Source organism: Artemia sp. Qi Xiang Cuo, chromosome 18 (genome assembly GCF_049724085.1).
Source record: "Artemia sp. Qi Xiang Cuo chromosome 18, ASM4972408v1, whole genome shotgun sequence".
Classification (NCBI taxonomy): domain Eukaryota; kingdom Metazoa; phylum Arthropoda; class Branchiopoda; order Anostraca; family Artemiidae; genus Artemia; species Artemia sp. Qi Xiang Cuo.
In genome coordinates this window covers 7,293,811-7,314,046 of record NC_142811.1, presented here as the reverse complement: position 1 = coordinate 7,314,046, position 20,236 = coordinate 7,293,811, and the positions used below count along the sequence as shown (strand labels likewise).

General features: G+C 33.9%; 1 protein-coding gene across 1 annotated transcript in view; it reads right to left on the bottom strand.

Moving 5' to 3' along the window:
* Positions 1 to 20,236, bottom strand: part of LOC148941155 (LIM/homeobox protein Lhx3-like) — a 78,212-nt gene that overhangs the window by 43,324 nt on the left and 14,652 nt on the right. The window contains exons 3-4 of the mRNA XM_089103817.1: positions 4,820 to 5,022; positions 2,845 to 3,013 (exon numbers count right to left, since the gene is read on the bottom strand). Of these exons, the coding sequence (XP_088959943.1) occupies positions 2,845 to 3,013; positions 4,820 to 5,022 (372 nt within the window). The remainder of the gene's footprint in view (positions 1 to 2,844; positions 3,014 to 4,819; positions 5,023 to 20,236) is intronic.

Here is a 20,236-nt window from a genome sequence, read left to right as displayed (position 1 = left end):
CAACGGTCAACCTTAAAACACGTTTGAATGCCAAAGGCATTGCCCAGCTAGAGTTTGCGACTGATATAAAGGATAGTATTTAGGGATATTTAGTTCTGATCTAATAATTAGGAACTTAAGGATATACCTGTTGTTCCTAAAGTCTTTCCGTCATTAAAATTTGCTCAGTGACAAGGCGTATCCAGGGGGGGGGGTTAGAGGGTTTGACCCCCCCCCCTCTGAAATATTTTTCCGACTCGTAAAAAAGTATTAAAATGAATATAAAAATTTTTCATGCGTTTTTAAGTTTTTTGTTTTTTAAGTTTTTTTAAGTTTGACTTTCTATCACTTTTAGAGGGTGTTCCTCCTTTTTTCGAAAATAAGGCTGATTTTTTCAGGCCTGTAACTTTTCATGGGTAAGACTAAACTTGATGAAACTTATATATTTGAAATCAGTATAAAAATCCGATTCTTTCGATGTATCTACTGGTATCAAAATTCCGTTTTTTGAGTTTTGGTTACTATTGAGCCGGGTCGCTCCTTACTTACAATTTGTTGCCACGAACTGTTTGAAAAGTCAACCAACAGTTATCCAATTTTATTTTGCAAAATCACTAATATACATAGGATAGTAACACTGAAATCTGATTCTATAGACTAACTAAGGGGAAACTTACAAAACCATATATATATATATCCAAAAAAGCAAAAACAAAAGGAATTAAGTTTTCAATGGAAAAGACTGCATGTGCAGACCCGCTATGCAGTTTTGGTAAAAGCGGGGACAAAAAAAAACAGAAAACCAACAAAACTTAGGTAAGAGATCTTTTTTTTACTTTGAATTTTATTTACGTAGTAAACAAAATATAAACTATTATAGATATAAATCACTACGCTAGGGAAAAAATTGAATTTTGCTAACGCTTAGTTTTTAAATACATAAACATTCCTATAGAAATCCTAAATTAATTAAAAAAAAGACTACACAAATATTCCTAGAAGCATCCTAAACTGATTAAAATAATAATACAAAAAGAAAAAAAAAATGACAATCACCTTCTCTCACCCCAGAGTAACAGCCACCATCCAAATACAACTCAATCCAACCCCACCCCTTTATCTTAAGAAAGCTATTACATATGACACCAAAAAGCACCTTCTTTTGATGGTGGACTTGTCTTTGAGAATCAACAAATTGAAACCCCTTTCACATTGGTGCATTGCCTTTTCACACTGAGCTACGCAAACGCTATGTCATACTTGCGACGGCACAGCACAGATCTGTCGAGCTAAGCATAATGCTACACAAGAATAGAACTAAGCTCTAATCTTGTTCTGCATTAGCGTGTAGAAATCAAAACTTTGTTATTTGATTATTTATAATAACGATTTTGACGGAAAGATTGGAAAACTTAGGGCATGATTGACCGGGACTGTACCCTAGAAACTCCCTGATTACCACAATAAAAGCTACACAAATGAGGCATGGGGGAGGGCTAATTTGTGATGTTCTCAGCAAGAAATTCAGCAGAAATGACTGGTACGGGAAATTTTAAGCCCAATTTATTTTTAATTTCCAGTCAAGTAAGATAAATCTTTTTAAATATAGCTAGTTACAACAACTTCAACTTTTATTTTTTAACAATCACAAATAATTAAATAAATAATTTAATAATTTAATAAATAATTAAATAAAATAAACAACACTTTCACTCTGAAGAAGAACCTATGAGGGTTGAGAGTACATGGTAGGGGGGGGGGGGAAGAAAAGGGCTTCAATTCTTTGACACAACTAGTTCATAATTAAAACAAAAATTGTCATTGAAATGACTGTGATGAACTTAAATACAAATTACAAAATGAAATGCAATTAAATACAAAATGCAATTGGACTTAAATGCAAATTGTACAGGAAAGTAAACATTTTTAATTTATAAAAGTATAAAAGAAGATACAGACAAATGAAAATATACGATGTATCAAGCATGAAAGCTTTTAGAGTAGATGGGGGGGGGGGACTACTACCCAACGCAAACGGAACTCGATCGCAGCGCAAACAAAACACATCGCACCAATACATCAAATTGAAAAACTGATTTACAGACGAACGTTACGGACGAGAAGCCTTGTCAAACTCAACTAATTAATTTTGATTGCTTATTTTTCCGATTCAGTGTGGCAACGCTGACAAAACTATGGTACTGGAATAAACAACCTTATAATTAAGAAAGAATCAAAACGCAAAAAAATAGATAGTTGCAGTTTTTGGGCATAAATAAACCTAAGACAGGCCCAGGGCGTAGAAAATGTTTTCATTTTAATGGTTTCGGTTTTTTTAAAATGTTTTTTGTAAAAATGTGGATATAAATCCATATCATTTATATTTTGAGGCATTGCCAAAGATTCGATAAAATCTGCTTTTGTTATTTCAACCATGACGAAAAATGAATCAAATCCCTGCTCTGCCTCAGAATCTCCCTCCAAATAGTTACCAAAAATGAGAATTTTGAAAAAAGAGCCAAATTTCCCTCAAATATCACTTCAAATAAAAAAAAATTACACCACTGAAATAGACATTGACGAAAACCATTAATTGTAGAATTACAGTCCCCGCCTGGAGCAACGAGGAAAATAACCTTTTTGCTTGAGTAGCACTGATGTCTCTTTCTTTCCGTTTTTTTTTTTTGCCTCCCAGGGGTGATCGATACCATAAATACCATTCAGTGATCGTAGAATTTTGAGAGAGAGAGATCATTTGAATGCATATCACAATATATAGTACCCTTTTAAGTTAAAAAAAGAGGTTAAGCCACGGCAAAGCGCCGTTTTCCATTCAAAAATACACATAATTTTGATAATTCGTACCTGTTTTGAAACCATACTTGAACAACTCGCATGTCTAAACCTGTATCTTGTGACAACTGTTCCCTGATGTGCCGCGCAGGCTTAGGGCTTGCGTTGTAGGCTGATTTTAGTGTATCCAGTTGTTTAGCTGTAATAGTGGTTCTAGGCCGTTTCGGGGGGCCGTCGCCATCTGTAACAAAGAAAATAGCTTTTTAAATCTTGGTTTGTATCCAAAAAGTATTTTTGATGATAGGATTTATAATGATTCTGAAATTTATAGTTTATCGATATGTTCCAAAATACTTATTAAATTTATTTTATTAACATGTATTTATTGTAAATTGTAATAAATTATAATATAAATGTTATATATATATATATATATATATATATATATATATATATATATATATATATATATATATATATATATATATATATATATATATATATATATATATATATATATATATATATATATATATATATATATATATATTGTTTAATGATAAAATAACAAGCTGAATATAGAATTTATCCACAAATTTGTTGGAAAATTTGCTTAATGGTCGAAAGTTTTCCGTGTTTTTGGTTCCATTTTTGATTGTTTCATTATTATTTCTACCCAGTGTCATCTTAAAATTTGCTTAAGCCAAATCTTAATGAATATGCCTGCATAACCACTGTTTATCATGGCTTTATAGAGCTTCAGGGGCGTAGTTTCGTCAAAATCCTCGGAAAGGGGGGGGGGCACAGTTGGAGCCAATTGTAAACAGAAAACTGAAGCCACAGCGAAAACCCGAAAATGAGCTATATAGTACCATAAAGGTAAAGATATACTAAGAAAACTGACCCGTTTCTGTGGACACTTGAGTTATGTAAGCTAATCTTAGTTTTGACAAGATTTTTGGAGAAAGTAAATTTCAGCTGGGGGGCAAACTGGGGCTTGAGGGGTATGGTGGTGAACTGACGTCTGGGAAAGGCAGTTGCCTCTTCCAGAAATATATTTTAATGACCATGCAATGGAATATGTTAAGGGCTTGCATTTGAAAATACGGCTTTCAAGTACAAAAAAGGGCTTTAAAACAGCAAGTCAAGCTTCAAATTAGGTTTAAAGAACAACACGACTAAAAATTCGGAAGTTTTTAGGGCATTACCATATTTTTGTCAGTGTTGCCATGTTGAACCGTAAATTAGCAATTAGCTAAATTAGCTAATAAGCAATTAGCAAATAAGCTATATTTGACGACGCTTTTCGTCCATGAAAGTTTTAATATTAACTATATTTTGAGTCTAAAAGACAGCTACACCTCCAAAGTAAAGCTACACCTTCTTACACCGTTTGGTGCTATATTTTTTTTACCCTATTTTCTTATGATTTTTCAACAACGCTTCTTTTTTTTATTTGGCACCCGATACTACCAAAAACTCCATAACAGCACATGAAAATCTTTTTCAAAAATAGTCTATTCTCATTTTTCCTAATTTTTAAAGATATTTATTGTTACGTAAGTTTCAGCTTAACCAATCCAAAAAATCTAATTTTATTTTCGAAGTCCTTCGAACTTTAAACGAAGAAATTTTTTTTTTTATTCCTTTTATTTTTTTATTTTAATTTTTTATTTACGTTTTTCTATAATTTTGTGATTATTTATAATAAAATTATATAACATAATATAATTATACAAAATAATATAGTTATTTATAATATAAATATAATTATTTATAATTTTTTATTTTAAAATTTTTTATTTTCTTTGTTTTATTTTTATTCCTTGTTTTTTTTTGTTTTTTTTTAGTTTGGTGCTCAAAATCTGAGTTAACAACGACTTTTTGTTAACTTGCGAAAACACATATTGTTATAAAAATTATTGCTAACTTGTTTCGAGCAAATTTTTTCTTTTTTTTGTTCCTTCAGTAACAGCTTATAGTAAATTTGACACTTTAACATAGTGATAAATCCCGCCAGTATCAGCCTCAATAGATTATGCTTTACCTTTTGCTCTCGCTGTTTCATAATCTTGTTTACATAGCAGTTTTTTGTCTTCGAGCAAATAAAACTCATCACCAGTATCCAGTTGCCTAGAACATCCCGCACAACGAAAACACGGCAGGTGGTAAACGTTATCTTGAGCTCGTCGTACTATCTCGCCAGGCGCAATGCCGGATTCACATGTGGGACACTTGCTTCCAAATCTCCTGGAAATAAATACAATGTCTATCATTTTGGCTGAATATTGACGTCTTTGCTTGGTGACTTAACCCAGCATAGAGCCTTACCCAAGGGCTTGGAACATAGGGTGTGGACCCCCCCCGCCCGACCTCAAAATATATCCAACTCGTATGGCCATAAAAGTTAATAAGAAAAAATCTCCTAAAAACTAAAAAACGTCTCCTCGACTCATAAATTGGTTTTAGAACTGCAGAAGAAACAAATCCTTAACCCCTTCCCTCCGAATGAAAATCCTTTCAGTAAATACCCCCGAACAAAATTCTAGTATTGCCTTCCCTCGCACATAAATCCTGAAAACGGTCCTGACACTACTGCTTAAGAGCTTTGAAAGTTTTAGTTATTCTCATCTGGTGTAGTACTGGATTCCATGTGGGACACTTGCTTCCAAATCTTATAAAAATGCGAAATTTAAAACTAAAAATCTTTAAAAAAAAAGCTTTTAAAACAGCCCTAGAATCCTCACTCCAACGCAAGGCCGTACCCAGGCTTTTTTTCGGAGGGAGTTTTACTAAAAAAAAAATAATTCGTGGGGGCTTTTCACAAAAAAACCTCAAAAACGCATACAAAATTTGTTTATATCCATTTTTGTTACGTTTTTACAAGTCAGACAAACATTTCCGAGGGGAATTCAAACCCCCCTAACCCGCTGTGGGTACGGCCTTGCTTCAGCGAAGTTCAACCAGAACTGATAAATAAAATGGTCTGAGATGACAAGTTCATTCAAAGGAAATAAAATAAAATAATCAAATCCAAACTTTCAAAGCTAATCTAGCTTTTTGGCAGCTAGCCTTACAGGCCTTTTGTAACGGGTTCAATACTATTGTCAAATGGTTTAGTAAAATATATATATATATATATATATATGTTTTTTTTTAGTAAAATATTTTTTAATTGAATTTGAGTATAAAGAATTTAGTGAATATTCCCCTAAGTCCCTGTTTAAAGAAATATTATGGTTTAGCCCCAGATAAAGCCCCAGCTACTCGCCAAAGAGGGGTTTGTCAAATACTATGCGACTGTGGCAATTACTATATTGGCAGAACACATCAGAATCTAGAAAAACGGCTACACCAGCATAAAGAAGACAGATAAAGGATTAATTTCTAATAGTTGTAAAAACTCCTTTGATTCTGCTTTAGCTAACCATATATTTAATAATCCTAGCCACACAATACTTTTTGAAAAAATGTTCTCTCATTAGTAATGATTTGGGGATAAAAAAAGGTGGTTCGGGAATCAATCGAAACTAGACTCAAAATAAATCATTTTTTAGACATTTTTAGTTATAAAGTTCACATTTGATATATATATATATATATATATATATATATATATATATATATATATATATATATATATATATATATATATATATATATATATATATATATATATATATATATATATGTATATATGTATATATGTATATATATAAATATATATATATATATATATATATATATATATATATATATATATATATATATATATATATATATATATATATATATATATATATATATATATATATATATATATATATATATATAAATTAATCAATCAATCAATTTATTCAATTAATAAACACAACAAAATACACTTCAATATAAACTCCCCCGTAAGGCTCTAAGGCCAATTGTTCAGGCTGAAGCAACTCTACAGGCTTATTGAAGCAATGGAGTGCGGAACTTTAAAATTTTAGTTACAAGTCTCAGTTTGACAGTCTACAACTGTCAACTTGACTGTCTAAGGCAGTCTGCTTCAGTTTACAACTGAAACAATTGTACAGGCTGATTGAAGCAATGGCGTGCGGAATTTCCAAATATTAGTTACAAGTGTTAGTTTGACAGTCTATAAACGTCAACATGACAATTTACAACAGTGTAATTCAGTTTACAACTGAAGCAGTTGTATTGCATGCTTGAAGAAAGGGCGTGAAGAAATTTTCAAATGTTGGTTACAAGTCTTATTTTGACAGTCTACGACTGTCAACTTGACTATCCACAACGGACTACTTCAGTTTACAACTGAAGCAATTACAAAAGCTGATTGAAGCAATGGCGTGCGGATTTTCAAAATGTTAGTTACAAGTCTTAGTTTGACAGTCTACAACTGTCAACTTGACTGTCTACAACAGTCTACTTCAGCTTACAACAGAAGCAATAGTACAGGCTAATTGAAGCAATGGTACGCGGAATCTTAATATGTTAGTTTTAAGTCTTAGTTTGACAGTCTACAACTGTCAGCTTGACAGTCTTCAACAGTCTACTTCAGTTTGGAACTGAAGCAATTGCACAGGCTGATTGAAAGCAATGGCGTGCGGAATTTTAAGATGTTAGTTACAAGTCTCAGTTTGACAAACAATGTCAACAATCGTCTTTTAAACACCACATTTAGGCAACCATGAGTATCAAACTGATGCTAAAATTGCAAGGTTCAACAAAGTTGCAAATCACTCTTTCTCCATCCATACTTGTGCTCCAACAACCTGCCACGACATTCCTAGAGTTTTAGATAATTTTCATAATTTCATCCTAGTCTGATCAGGGATACTTCACCTTTATCTTATTAATTAAAAAAACTTTTTCCACAAAATAAGTTTTTCAAAGAAAAGTAAAGAACTCTATTAAGCCAAAAATTAGCAAAAATAAAATCCAATAATCTACCAAGCGTGAAACTACCACAAATCATCATCGATAAATAAATGAAACCCAAAACCAACATATATTAAAATAATTAACCGAGTCAAACTCAAAACGAGCTGAAAATAACATGAGTAGGGCTCAAAACCCCTATGCCTTCCCAAGGCCAGAACATAAATTGCACTTTACTGAAAAAATATAAATGTTTTTATTTTTATAACTTTAATAAGTCAAATAATATTAAGATTTTGATTACTAAATATCAGTATATGTATATTAAACTGACAATGCACATTCATTTGTATATTTTTTCAATTTTGATTCTCGGAATGTCAGAAAAAATTTTCTGCGATGAGAAGGGAGGTATCACACCGCAGCACCGTTATTCAGCTATAGCCTAAATGAAGATAGATGAGAAATTTTATATTGTTCTTACATTTCTCCATTTTCCATTGCGCTTTATTGAATGCACTGTACTTACTTTACAAGTACATGTGTTGAGAACCCGGCGTTCTTATCTTACCTGGCATCGAGGATATCACAGACTTGTTTGGCCCATATTGAACAATTTGCTGCCAGCTACTCTTTTGAATGGAATCCATATGGTCAACGATCATACTTTTGAGCTCCCCACCCCCATTAGGATTGAGATCATATTTCACCAGATTTCATTAGTTTTTTTTTTATTTCTCTTGCGTCCTCCTCAATGTCTCTGTCAGCTGAGTGGTTGGGCTAAAATAAGTAGTTGAGGCAAGAGCTTGAATGGCTTCCATAAGACATGGCCCGACTTTATTAGTCAACATTCTTTAATTGTTAGATTGTCGTCTCTCTAAACTTACGAACTTTGTCGCATATTCATATTAAGTTCGTGGGCAAATAAATGGGCTCTGAAAATTCTTCTGCAGACCAATATGGTTGAACACCTTCCGTTTATTCTGTTGCAGCTGCTTTACGGTACATCCATAAGGCAGTGGAGAATCAAAATGGACAAAGGAAGAGACAATTGCCTTACCATTAATATTTTTACCCCCTCCCCCATAGACTTTAAAATCTACTTTTTGGGGGTATTTTCATTGAAAATGTTTTTTTTTGTATTTTGATTGAAAAAATCAAAGTAACAGCAAAATTGCCCTTCTAGATTTAAAAAAAAATAAAGTTTTGCTAGCCACCCCCCCCCCCGTATTTTTAGGAATTATTACCCTTGCGGACCAATACCACCTTGAATAAAACTCGCATGAAAACTGATCTAGCTTGGTTGTCATAGTGGTGTAAGAACCGAAGTAAAAACTGCAAGCTCTTTCTATAGTCTCCTTTGGATACCAACGTTTAAAGATGCGTTACTACAGAGCTGGAAGTTCAGCTCAGAGCTGGTTTGCACTTATGTCAACCTGTCCCAGGCTTTTTGCCATATGTTTTGTTTATTTGAGCCAATTGTGATTATTGTGGCAATGGAACGTATTTTAGAATTTGAACCAGCCCTCCATTTAATCCACTCTTTCACACAAGCAGATTGGGCCCGAATCATTTTATAAAAGACTTAGAATGGAAATAGACTGGGTCAGAACAAGATTTAATAACTTGTTTAACATCTGTGTAACATTTAAGAATTTTTTAAACTCAAAACGAACTCCTTGTTTTAAGTTTTAAATTGACCGTGTAGAATTTGTCTCGACTATTTGTCTTTTTAGCTACCCCAGCCAGTTTCTAATCTGTTTCTGAAAGAAACTGTAGTAAAATACGCCGACGAGGGTTTTAAAAAATGGACAAAAAGGGGGCTGAATTTTAAATAAAACAAAATATGATTTGGGGTTTGTGAATAAAAAGACACGTCGGTGCATGTATTGTGAACAAATTCAAAACATTTTCCACTCTGAAAGTCAGCTATTTTTTCCCAAGTGGAAAAACGCAAAACGGCGCGATAATCGCGTCAAAAAATGTGTTTCTGTCCCCCGTCAGGTTCTCCATATTTTTCTGCACATGTCTGCCAATTTTCATGCTTTTACCATAAAATGCACAAACCTGACGCTTATGTACTCAACTATTTGTTTTAATTAGTGGGGAAGCATCTTCGGCGTTCATATTTTCAGTGTATGCGACTCATGCGTTAAAAATATATTCTCAAGTTGAATCTTGGTTAAATATAATTTAAAAAACATTTTATAGATAATTAAAAAACTAAAAAAGAGTTTTTACCTAAATTTTACAAGTGGAAATGTAATTTAAAATCTATGTATCGATTGAAATGATTTAATATTTTATTGTTACAAATACTGTTAAATAATTATTTTAAATTACAGTACAATGGTTTAATAAAACTAAAAGAGATACAATTTTTGAAGAGCCTCAATAGTGAGATTCAGTTAACGCTGGTCTTTCTAAATTGAGGCTTCGATTAGTATATCTAGGGTTACCATGGTCAGCAGGATTTTATTAGACTTAATAAACTAAGAGCATCTAGTAAATTTCAGCGCTGCAACGGCGCCGAAATGGTAGCTCCAAAAAAATTGTTTCGGAAACAAAAAATTATTGAAAAGAAAACTTAAGCACAAACAAAAGACCTGTGATTGCATGTACTAGTTGAGTCCCATAATATAGCCCTTCAGTCAAAATATAATTTAAATTTGTTAGCTCTATTTTATAATTAAATATGACCACGCATTTCGTCCGTAAAAACTCAAACATTAACAATGTGTCTACTCACAAAGAACATTATAACTTGTAAGGAAAACTGCACTCTCTTAAGCTGTTTTGTGCCATATGTTTTTTGCTGGTCCCCCCCCCTCCTGCAATTTTTTTATTTATTTGGGTCCTGTTATTGCCAAAAAGCTGTATAACTGCAAATAGAGGTATTTTTCATTCAAACTTTAATTACCGATTTTTTCTAATTTTTAAAACATATGATGTATAACTGCAAATAGAGGTATTTTTCATTCAAACTTTAATTCCCGATTTTTTCTAATTTTTAAAACATATGAAACTAATGATTACAAATCATTTGATTACACTAATGATTACAATCACTAATGATTACAAATCATAAGTTCCCACTAAAGATTACAAATCCAATTACAACTAATTACAAAAAGATTACTCACATGTTTTTTTTTTAAATAAATAGACTAGTAGAAGAGATACATTTTTTGCTTTTAATTAATTTGCAAATAATCGAATATTCAGAATAACCGATCGACCGTTACTGAATACCATTAGGTATTGCTGCCTATCGAACTAAAACAAAGGAATTTCAAGTGTCCTTGTTTGTTTTCGAAATCTTAAAAAACACCATAATACTAATTTGAGCCAATTATGACTAATGAATCCATAAGAAGTAGTCGCCAATAATAAGAAAATATGGTCTACCTGACTCAATGCTTTTGTCATTTTTTTTCTGCTGTTGATGCATTCCTTTTCTAAATTTTTTTGAATTTTAATGCGCAATTAAACAGGTCTTCCAGCAAAGAAGGCAAAAAACTAGTATGTGTCATCTGACGAAATGAAAAAGGACAGGTTTTAAATGACTAACATGTGATTTTGTTGAAGAATAACTGAGAGGTAAATAATATATAAATAATAATAGTAATAATAATAATTATAAATAGGTACATAATAATAGTAATATTAATAATACCTTCAGTTCCTTAAAGCTCTCAAATGGATTAAGGTTAAGGTGAAGTCTCCTTGACCTGGATCTTGCAGTAGTACCAGCAGGGGCGGATCCAGAATTTTTTTTAGGGGGGGGGGCAAAATAGGTTGATCTGATAAACTTTCATTAAGGGCAAGTTTAATTAACGCAAACTTGCGTTAATTAAGTAAATTACACTACTTTAGACTAAGCTAGGGGGGGGGGGAGGTCGCCAGCCCTGGATGCGCCACTGACCACTATGAGTTTGCCACCTGACCTTGTGTCTCAATTTCAGATGTTATGTGGGAATTTGTTTTGCCTAAAACTCTCCAGACTCACGTCAGGAATTCAAGTCACACTCCCTTTAAAGTCACGAATAAATCTTATTTATATTTCAGCCTCTTTTGAACCACCTTTTTTGGGCCTCGTTTGCAGTGTCATGCACGTACGCGTTTTGTTTTGGAGGGGGGCGGTGGCCTCAATATTAGAAAAAAAATATTTGATAATTTGAAATAGAAATTCAGGAAATTTTTGGATTTTCAGAGGATGCAGTTTCGATTCCCCTTTCCCTGCGTACGTCCCTATCCTGTGTATTCCCTATTTTTCTGACCCTTGGTGTGTTCGTTCTTTTGACTCATCTCCCTCCTCTGTCCTCTCTATGCAGTTTTTTCGAACCTTCTAAATATTTTTAAGGAGTGTACGCTGTGACCGTATTCACAAACTAAGGAAAAAATGTACCCCTAAGCCTCTGACCCAAGTAAAAGAAGCACAATATCTCATACAATAAAAATAATGTTCTCACATTTTGCATTGTATATCATTTGAGGTCCTCAAGTCAACATAAATTAGGCGTTTGGTGTTAGAGCTGATACCTTATATCAAATACCTTAAATCAATGGAATTCAACTATGGGTAAACTTACGTTTAGATGATATAAATTTCTCAGAGGCAAAATTTTTTCCAGAATTGTAGTTACATTCATTCTATTGTCCTGTTCTGTCTATAGTATTCTTTCTACTGTTTTTCTCCCCTAAAGTGTTTTCTGTTAACAAACAAAAACGCAGAAAGATTGCTTAAAATAACTTTTTAGGGGTCTTAAGCATTCTAACGTCTTTGATCACAATATAAAGTAAGGCGATCATGCAATTCAGCACGGTCAGTTGCGCACAGGCAAAGCTATATTCTTACCGTACTCCAGCTGTGTTTACAGTCTTATTCCATATGTTCTCGAAAAATATGGCCTATGTACTAAACATATTTCTGCTTGCCATCGAAAACAAACTTGCCTGTTGTCAGGCTTATGTATATTCGGTTTACGCTAGTAAAATCAATGCAATATTTTCTTACCATCCAAGATCAAAACAAAGTATTTGCAACAAAAAAAGCTGCATCTTCGCAAGATCTAGGCCGATCGACTTGATTCTTTTGGGGATAAGTTCCTTGGAGTACGTGGACTTGAAATCTAAGTTTTGGAAGGAGGGCTCCCGAGTGATGAAAGGATTGTGGTTTACATTTTTGTTAATAAGTCGATCCAAGCAAATCTAAGGACATTTACTACAAATATATTCCATTCGATTGACGTTACCATATTTTATGACGTTACCATTCTATTTGTTACAATGAAACCAGATGAACAAGTGTAAGGATCATAGAGATATAAAAACGAATAGAAACAAGACTCTCATTATATACTATTCTATTGACATTACCATGCTTGTTACCATGACGTTAATGACTACGAACTTCTGCAAATTTAAGCTTTATTCTTTTTTCTATTTCCATGCATTCTATAACCCTGGAAAAATGGGGAGAAGCAATGGTAGCAAGCTTCCTATTGTTTTCATTTTTTGTTCCATCCTAACGTACCGCTTGCTTAAGACCGCACGTAGTGAATGGAGTTACTTAGCTGTCCAAATCAATTCAAGTATATCATGATTACTGATTTTGTCTTTTCTAGCTGAATTAACCTGCTAAAGTTAGGATTAGTCCAATAAGTCTGACGGAAATGCACTCTAATTGGTGTAATCTCAAGAATTTGTGACGGTCAACCGCTGGATTCACCTGAGGGGCGTCCACCTTCTACCACCGTGTTTATACCTCAGAACGTTACGTGTGCCGTGCAATTCCACCTTGCTTGACACAGTTTCCGCCCTGCTTGGCACATGACCACCATACTTGGCATGTGCCACCTAATGTCCGTGATTCTGTAAGTACCCTCCGATTTGTTACTCACCGCTGTAGACAGACGAGAGACATAATGGCCACCTGAGCACCTTCTACACCAGTGTTCCTAGATAAAGTAAATTTGCGAAGCCTTGGCTCTTTTGAAGTCTTAGTCTGTTCAAGTAGTGATATTAGCATAAATAATTAAAGTAAAATAGACTAGGGTATATACAAAAAAATAAATTGAAAATAATTTTTTCATGTTTTTTCATGTTGTTGCATATTGAATTCTTCAAATCAGCGCGTACATAAAAGAAAAAATTTAATTTTAAGCGCATTCAACCTTATGGCTACGATATCGTGTATCCAGTATCTAGTAACACAATTTTACACTAAAAAATAGTTTCTGAGAAATTATTTTCAATTTTTTTTTTATATACCCTAGTCAATTTTACTTTAATTATTTATGCTAATATCACCACTTGAACAGACTAAGACTTCAAAGGAGCCAAGGCTTCAAGTAGTGTTCGTAATTAGGCTTGTATATTTAAAATAGAAACAGTATGTAAATTGGCCTACAAACAGGGCTTCCACTTCTAGGGAGATTACCATATTTTATGGATAAATCACTTCTGTTAGGGACACTTATTTTGAATCTAGGGACAAAGGGAAATCTGGGGTAAAGTAAGGATTTTAAGGGGCAATTTAATTTTTACGTCTAACTTCATGAAACTGGACTATATTCGCAGTGTTACTTTGTTTACCGAACTGAATCCTTACCTTTCAAGTGAGTACCTGCCTTTAAACCAGACATATGTTGGAATAGCTGCAACTAATTCAATGCAAGGACTCGTAGAAGCTCAAGGGCCAAGTGATAATATTGATCTCTTTTACCAGTCTTATTGAAAATACTATATAGTCCTAATCAAGCACATCCGAGACTCTTCCAAGACGCTTTGGTTGAACCAAGGAATGCAAGAAATTTGAAACCTAAATCTCTAAGGCCACAGTTTGTGAGATTTCCTGTTATAAGAGAAAAGTGTTGCCTCCAGAAATCTGCGAGTCTTGAGACTCGCAGTGGCAAAATCAAGTATCCGGAATTACGGAAGCGCATATCACTGATCTTCTCTTTACCTTTTAGCAATGTACCAACTGAGCATTTGTTTAGTCCCCTGAAATTAATCAAGACGGACATCCGAAATAGTCTCGATAATGTCACACTAGTTTCACCTGTCCGAGTTAATTACTGCTTGAAAACGAAGATAAAACTTTGTCAACTGTCAGATTACCGAAAGCTGTCACTGGCTTCAGGACGAAGGCAAACGCCAAGTGCGATGAAGTGCTGGAGATGACGCTTAATTAAACTTTCTTATGTGTTCTAGGTAGTGAAAAAGATGTTATATACATCATTATCTGAAGAAAAAAAATTAAAATTTGATGCTGCGCTGTGCAGCATCAAGTCATGCAATCATGTAGATTGTGTGGAAATGTAAAGAAAAATATCCGTTCTTCCTAAGGAGAAAAATAGGAAGAAATCAGACCTAAACATAGGGAATTTAAGGGAAAATTGATATAAAAATAGGGAAAATTGAAACCGAAAATTGGAAGCACTGCCTACAAAGTTGATTTCATTTTAATGAGAGGATAATCATTTCTTGATTTCATTCCCACTCCCTTTCATTGGTTCAAACAGGTAGTCTGAAAGATGTTAAAGAAGAATTGACGATTGGATATGCGAAAATTGTACCTAACCATGGAAATTATTCAAGCCGAAATTTAGCTAAATTATGTTTCACATATTGTGACCATTCTGTCTTGTTGTTAAGTGGTATATATTCATTATTGAATAAGAAAAATTTGTGCCAGATCCGTATTGCTTGTTTTGCATTTTTTTTTGGTCAATTTTTTTGCGATTTTTTCCAGTCAAAAGTGACCGGAGAGTAATTAGTCCCACCCCTCCTACGCCCTCTTTTTTCCAAATTCATCTGATCGAAATATTGAGATAGCAGTTTTGTTCAAAATTGTCCAAAGATCATAAAACAATGCCTCTGGGGTTGTCACAATCATAACCCAGGGGCATATAAGGTTTTTAATGGATGGGGTGGTCGTATAAACAATGGAGAGGCCTCATCCGATTGGAAATTGAAAGTTTTGCAAATTTTTGCTGTATCTTTCTACTTCATATCGTAATACACGTATTATTGAGAAGCATGGTTCAACCGATATTATTCAATCATTTGAGTTGCTTAATCCTAATTGAATAATACCTTTCTGTCCATATGCCCAAACCATAATATTATCAGTAGCCTTTAGTTTTGTCTGAGATAAAGGTTAAGTTGTCTCTTTGTTTCTGTATTTGCTTTCTCTTTCTTTTAGCGTTATTTACTCCGCTTATATTGTTTAAATGTGGGTTACAAATAAATCATTGTTATTATTATTAGTATGCAAATGAAAACAGAAAATTTGTCCTGGGGAGGGAGCGTGCTTTGAAACCGACAGTTTTAACATAATTAATTTTTGACCCTGTGGTCCTATCTTAAATGGTTGAGCCTGCTCAAGCGACAAGTGAAAAATGGTCTGGTGTAAAAGGGGTGTTAATTTTTTGAGGGATGGCAAAGAAAAAAAAATAATCAAAATTAGTGTCCCTGACTCTGATTTTTGACCATCAATTTGATTACCCAACCCCAACGCAGATACAAAGGAATTTCTTTGGGGGGTTAATAGTAAAAAGAGAAAAAATTGGTAACATAATAATAATAATAGTAATAATTTATTTATAACCCACTGCACAAACAATGTGAAAAATAGTGGAGTAAAGAGAAAAAAGAAAGAAAAAATAAACACACACAGCGCTTAAAGTATAGATAGACAAATAAAAAGAAAAATCAGCGAAGCAAACGAATGAGACCATGGTGAGAAGACAGTTTTTCATAGGCATTTGCAGACAGTTTTATATGTAAATCACGAAATTTTTCAATTATATCAGGTTAAATAAGTTTTGAATTCTGAAACAGAAGCTCAATAGGTTTTGAAGTTTTGGTGAGCTTGGGTCGAAAGTCTCTCCCCCCCCCCACTATATACATCCCTGACACAGGCGACCATGTATCTTTTTAACTTTAGAACGGTGCAATACTGTTCAAAATTCATGGTTAGCCTATTTATTGCTTATTATTTATTCCGTACTCACTGATTAATTTAAAATAATTAGCTTTGCTTAATTTCAAATGCAATCCGGAAAATTTATTGGAGCCATACTTTACGGTCAGGTTGTATAACAAAGAATCGGCATGTCACAAAGTATGGCCTTGCGGCCAATGTTGTCAAGTAAGCTTAATATGCATTACTCCAGCATTTCTAAGGGATTTCGTGTGTCACTAGGCTGTAACACGGTGACGAGATTTCTTTATTCTTTTGAATTTAAGAACTTGAAATCGTTATTCGATTAACAACAATGAAGCCGTACAGATTGCCTAGACCTTAGTTACCTCCAAAGCACAAATTAAGATAACTAAAATAAGGCGAAACCTCATAGCTTTTCCATAGTACCAATGAGTTCAATGGGGTTTTCTTAGTGGATGAAGATACTTTGGCACGTACAAGGTAATGGTCCTGGCTGAGATCATAATGATTATTTTACAGCATTGCCTGGAAATCTTTTTTTTTCGTTAATCTGCGCAACAAACTTTTAATTTTCTGAAGAAGATGTAAAAATAGAATTACTCATTCCATGAGTTTTTTCTGCAATTGATTTTTTTCCTCCGCTCACTTTCGACTATTAAAAAGGGCAATTTCAATTTCGAATCAAATCAGCCGTTTTCGAAACTTCTACAACAACTTTCTATATAAACCTATATGCCCCCAGGGCATAACTAACAGCCCGTGCACTGAGGGCCCTTAGGGGGTTATCATTTTAAAAGACCTAATTTTAAGAACTTTCAACTACGTTGATCAAAATGGATATCTCAAAATTTTGATTGAATGTTTTTGGGAAAATGGTGGGCGTGAGAGGGGCGTTAGTTGCCTTCAAATCACTTTTGTCTATTAAAAAGGGAACTAGACCTTTGAATATCCAATCGAATAAGCCCTTTTTCAAATTTCTACGACAAAGATTTCAATAAAACCTTTTATACCCCCAGGGAATGAATTATAGCCCTTGCCCTGAAGACTGTGGGGGTAGTGCCCTGCTCAAAGGTATAATTTCCTGAACTTTGAACAGTGTGGAACAAAATGGCTATCTAAAAATTTTTATTGGGTGCGTTTGGGGAAATGGTGGGCGGAGAAGGGATGTTAGTTACTTTCCAATTACTTTTGAGTATTAAAAAAAGCGCTAGCTGTTTCAATTTCCAATCGAATGAGCCCTTTTTGAAGTTTCTAAGACAACGCGTTATATCAAAACCTTATATGCCCCTGGGCATTATTTACAACCCTTTCCCTGAGGGCTGTGGGGGGGGGGGGTTGTCATCCTCAAAGAACTAATTTCCAGAACTTAAAACTACTTTGAATAAAATGGCTATATCAAAGTTTCATTAGATGTGTTTGGGGAAAAGGTGGGCGTGAGAGGCGGGATATTTGCCCTCTAATCACTTTTGACTATTAAAAAGGGAACTAGCCCTTTGAATTTCCAATCGAATGAGCCTTTTTTAAAGTTTCTACGACAGCCCCTTCAATAAACAACCGTGTATGCCCCCAGGGCATAACTTACACACCTTGTCCTAAGGGCTGTGGGGGACTGTCCTCAAGAACATAATTTCTGTTTGGAAATCAACTACTCTTAACAAAATCGCTATCTCAAAATTTGATTGGATGATTTTCGGGAATGATTATTTTTTTCCTTTAGAGCAGGGCACTTCGTATCGAAGAAGTTGTCGTAAAAACTTCGAAAAGCGCTCATTCAATTGGAAATTGGAGTGGTTTGTGCCGTTTTTAATAGTCGAAAGTGATTGGAAGGCAACTAACACCCCTTCCACGCCCAGCAATGATGTAAAATAATGTAATAATTTGCAAATTACGTGAGTTAAAAAAAGATTACTGTACTGACTAAAAACGTTATCTCAGCAATGTAATTGGGTATTGTATTTGCCGGTCATGATTGATAGATTACTATTATCCAGATTGAAACACGAATCAAACGGTCTGTCTCTACGAGACGAAAAAACTCAAACGTCTATATCCAAACACTAACAGCCCCCTCTCAAAAAGTCACAGCTACTCATTTATCACAAAACATCTGTAATAATTATTGACTCTTGCCTTTTTTGTGATCTGGTTATCCAGTGTTATGATTTACGATCTGAATTACCAAACTAAATTATGTTAGGATACGGAGAAAATTCAGTTAGCCAGAAAGCAACAGATCCTACAGTTTGACTCTGGGGAAATTAGAACGGGGAAAGTTTAGTACTTGCTGTTAAGAAAAAGCCATGGAATTTTTTGAACCAGTAGTACAAAAGGGATTAACTTCTATTCATTCAATGAAGGGATTAAATATTCATTATTTAACAAGAAAAGAGGAAAAGAGAGGTTGCTTTAGTATAGTTCCGTTGCAAAAATTCAGATTTAGTTTCATTGTTTTATGTCTGTGACGTATTTTCTTAAGAAAATCTTATTATTCCTATATCATATATCTTCTTAATATCTTATTATTGTCTTATTTTTGTATGAAAAACTTTTATTATTACATGTCAGAAAGAGACGTAAATTAGCCCCGACTTTTCAAGACATGATCTTCCTGGAAGATGTTCCGACTTGTATAAAAATTAAATAAAAAAAACAAGTTTTTTTTAACTTAATGGAAGGACCGACGTTAAAACTTAAAACGAACAGAAATTATTCCGTATATGATAGGGGCTGTGCCCTCCTCAATACCTCGCTCTTTACGCTAAAGTTTTTATTGTTTAAAAAAATAGAGTTGTGAAAAAGTCAAACTTTAGCGTAAAGAGCAAGGCGTTGAGGAGGCGTTTTTTAGAGTTTCGGTTACCATTGAGCCGGGTCGCTCCTTACTTACAGTTCGTTACCACGAACTGTTTGACTTTACTGAAAACAATTCAAAAGAATGTGCATTGTCAGTTTAATATACATATGCTGATATTTATTCCTTGAAATCTTAATTAATTTTTCTTGAAGCTGCAAAAGTGAAAATATTTAAAAGAATTCTCCTTACTTACAGTTCGTTACCACGAATTGTTTGACTAAAAAGTTAAAGCCATTTGATTGGTCCTTTTTTACAAAATTTTAAGTCACTTGTAAGAGCAAAATTTTATTTAGTTATATTTATCTGCTGCTCCGTAGACTAACTTCAATTAGCCAGTTAGACTATATAATCACTGGGATTTTTTCTAAGAAAAAGGGAAACCAAAAAGGCCGTATCTGGGCGGGGGCTACCAGGTTTGACCCTCCCCCAATTTTTGTCCGAATCATAAAAACCTAACAAAAACCCATGTAAGCAATTTTTTAGCAGTTTGTTTTTGTAAATTCCTCCCCCACCCAAAAAAATGTACCCCCTTAAACAAAATCCTGGATACGCCCTTGGAGACCGAAGTAAAATGCTATGTACTTAAAACATTCAGTACGATTTATGAAATTTTTTGTTGAGTGTTATTGAAGTAGAAAACTGTTGATTTTATAGAACAAAAGCAAGGAAATCAGGAGACTATTTTGAGCCAAGCCGTTGAACCATGCCACCGACCACACGGCCCCCCTAGAGTTCCAAATTCTTAAAACTTGGGTAAAACAGCAAATTTTATGTAAATGAAC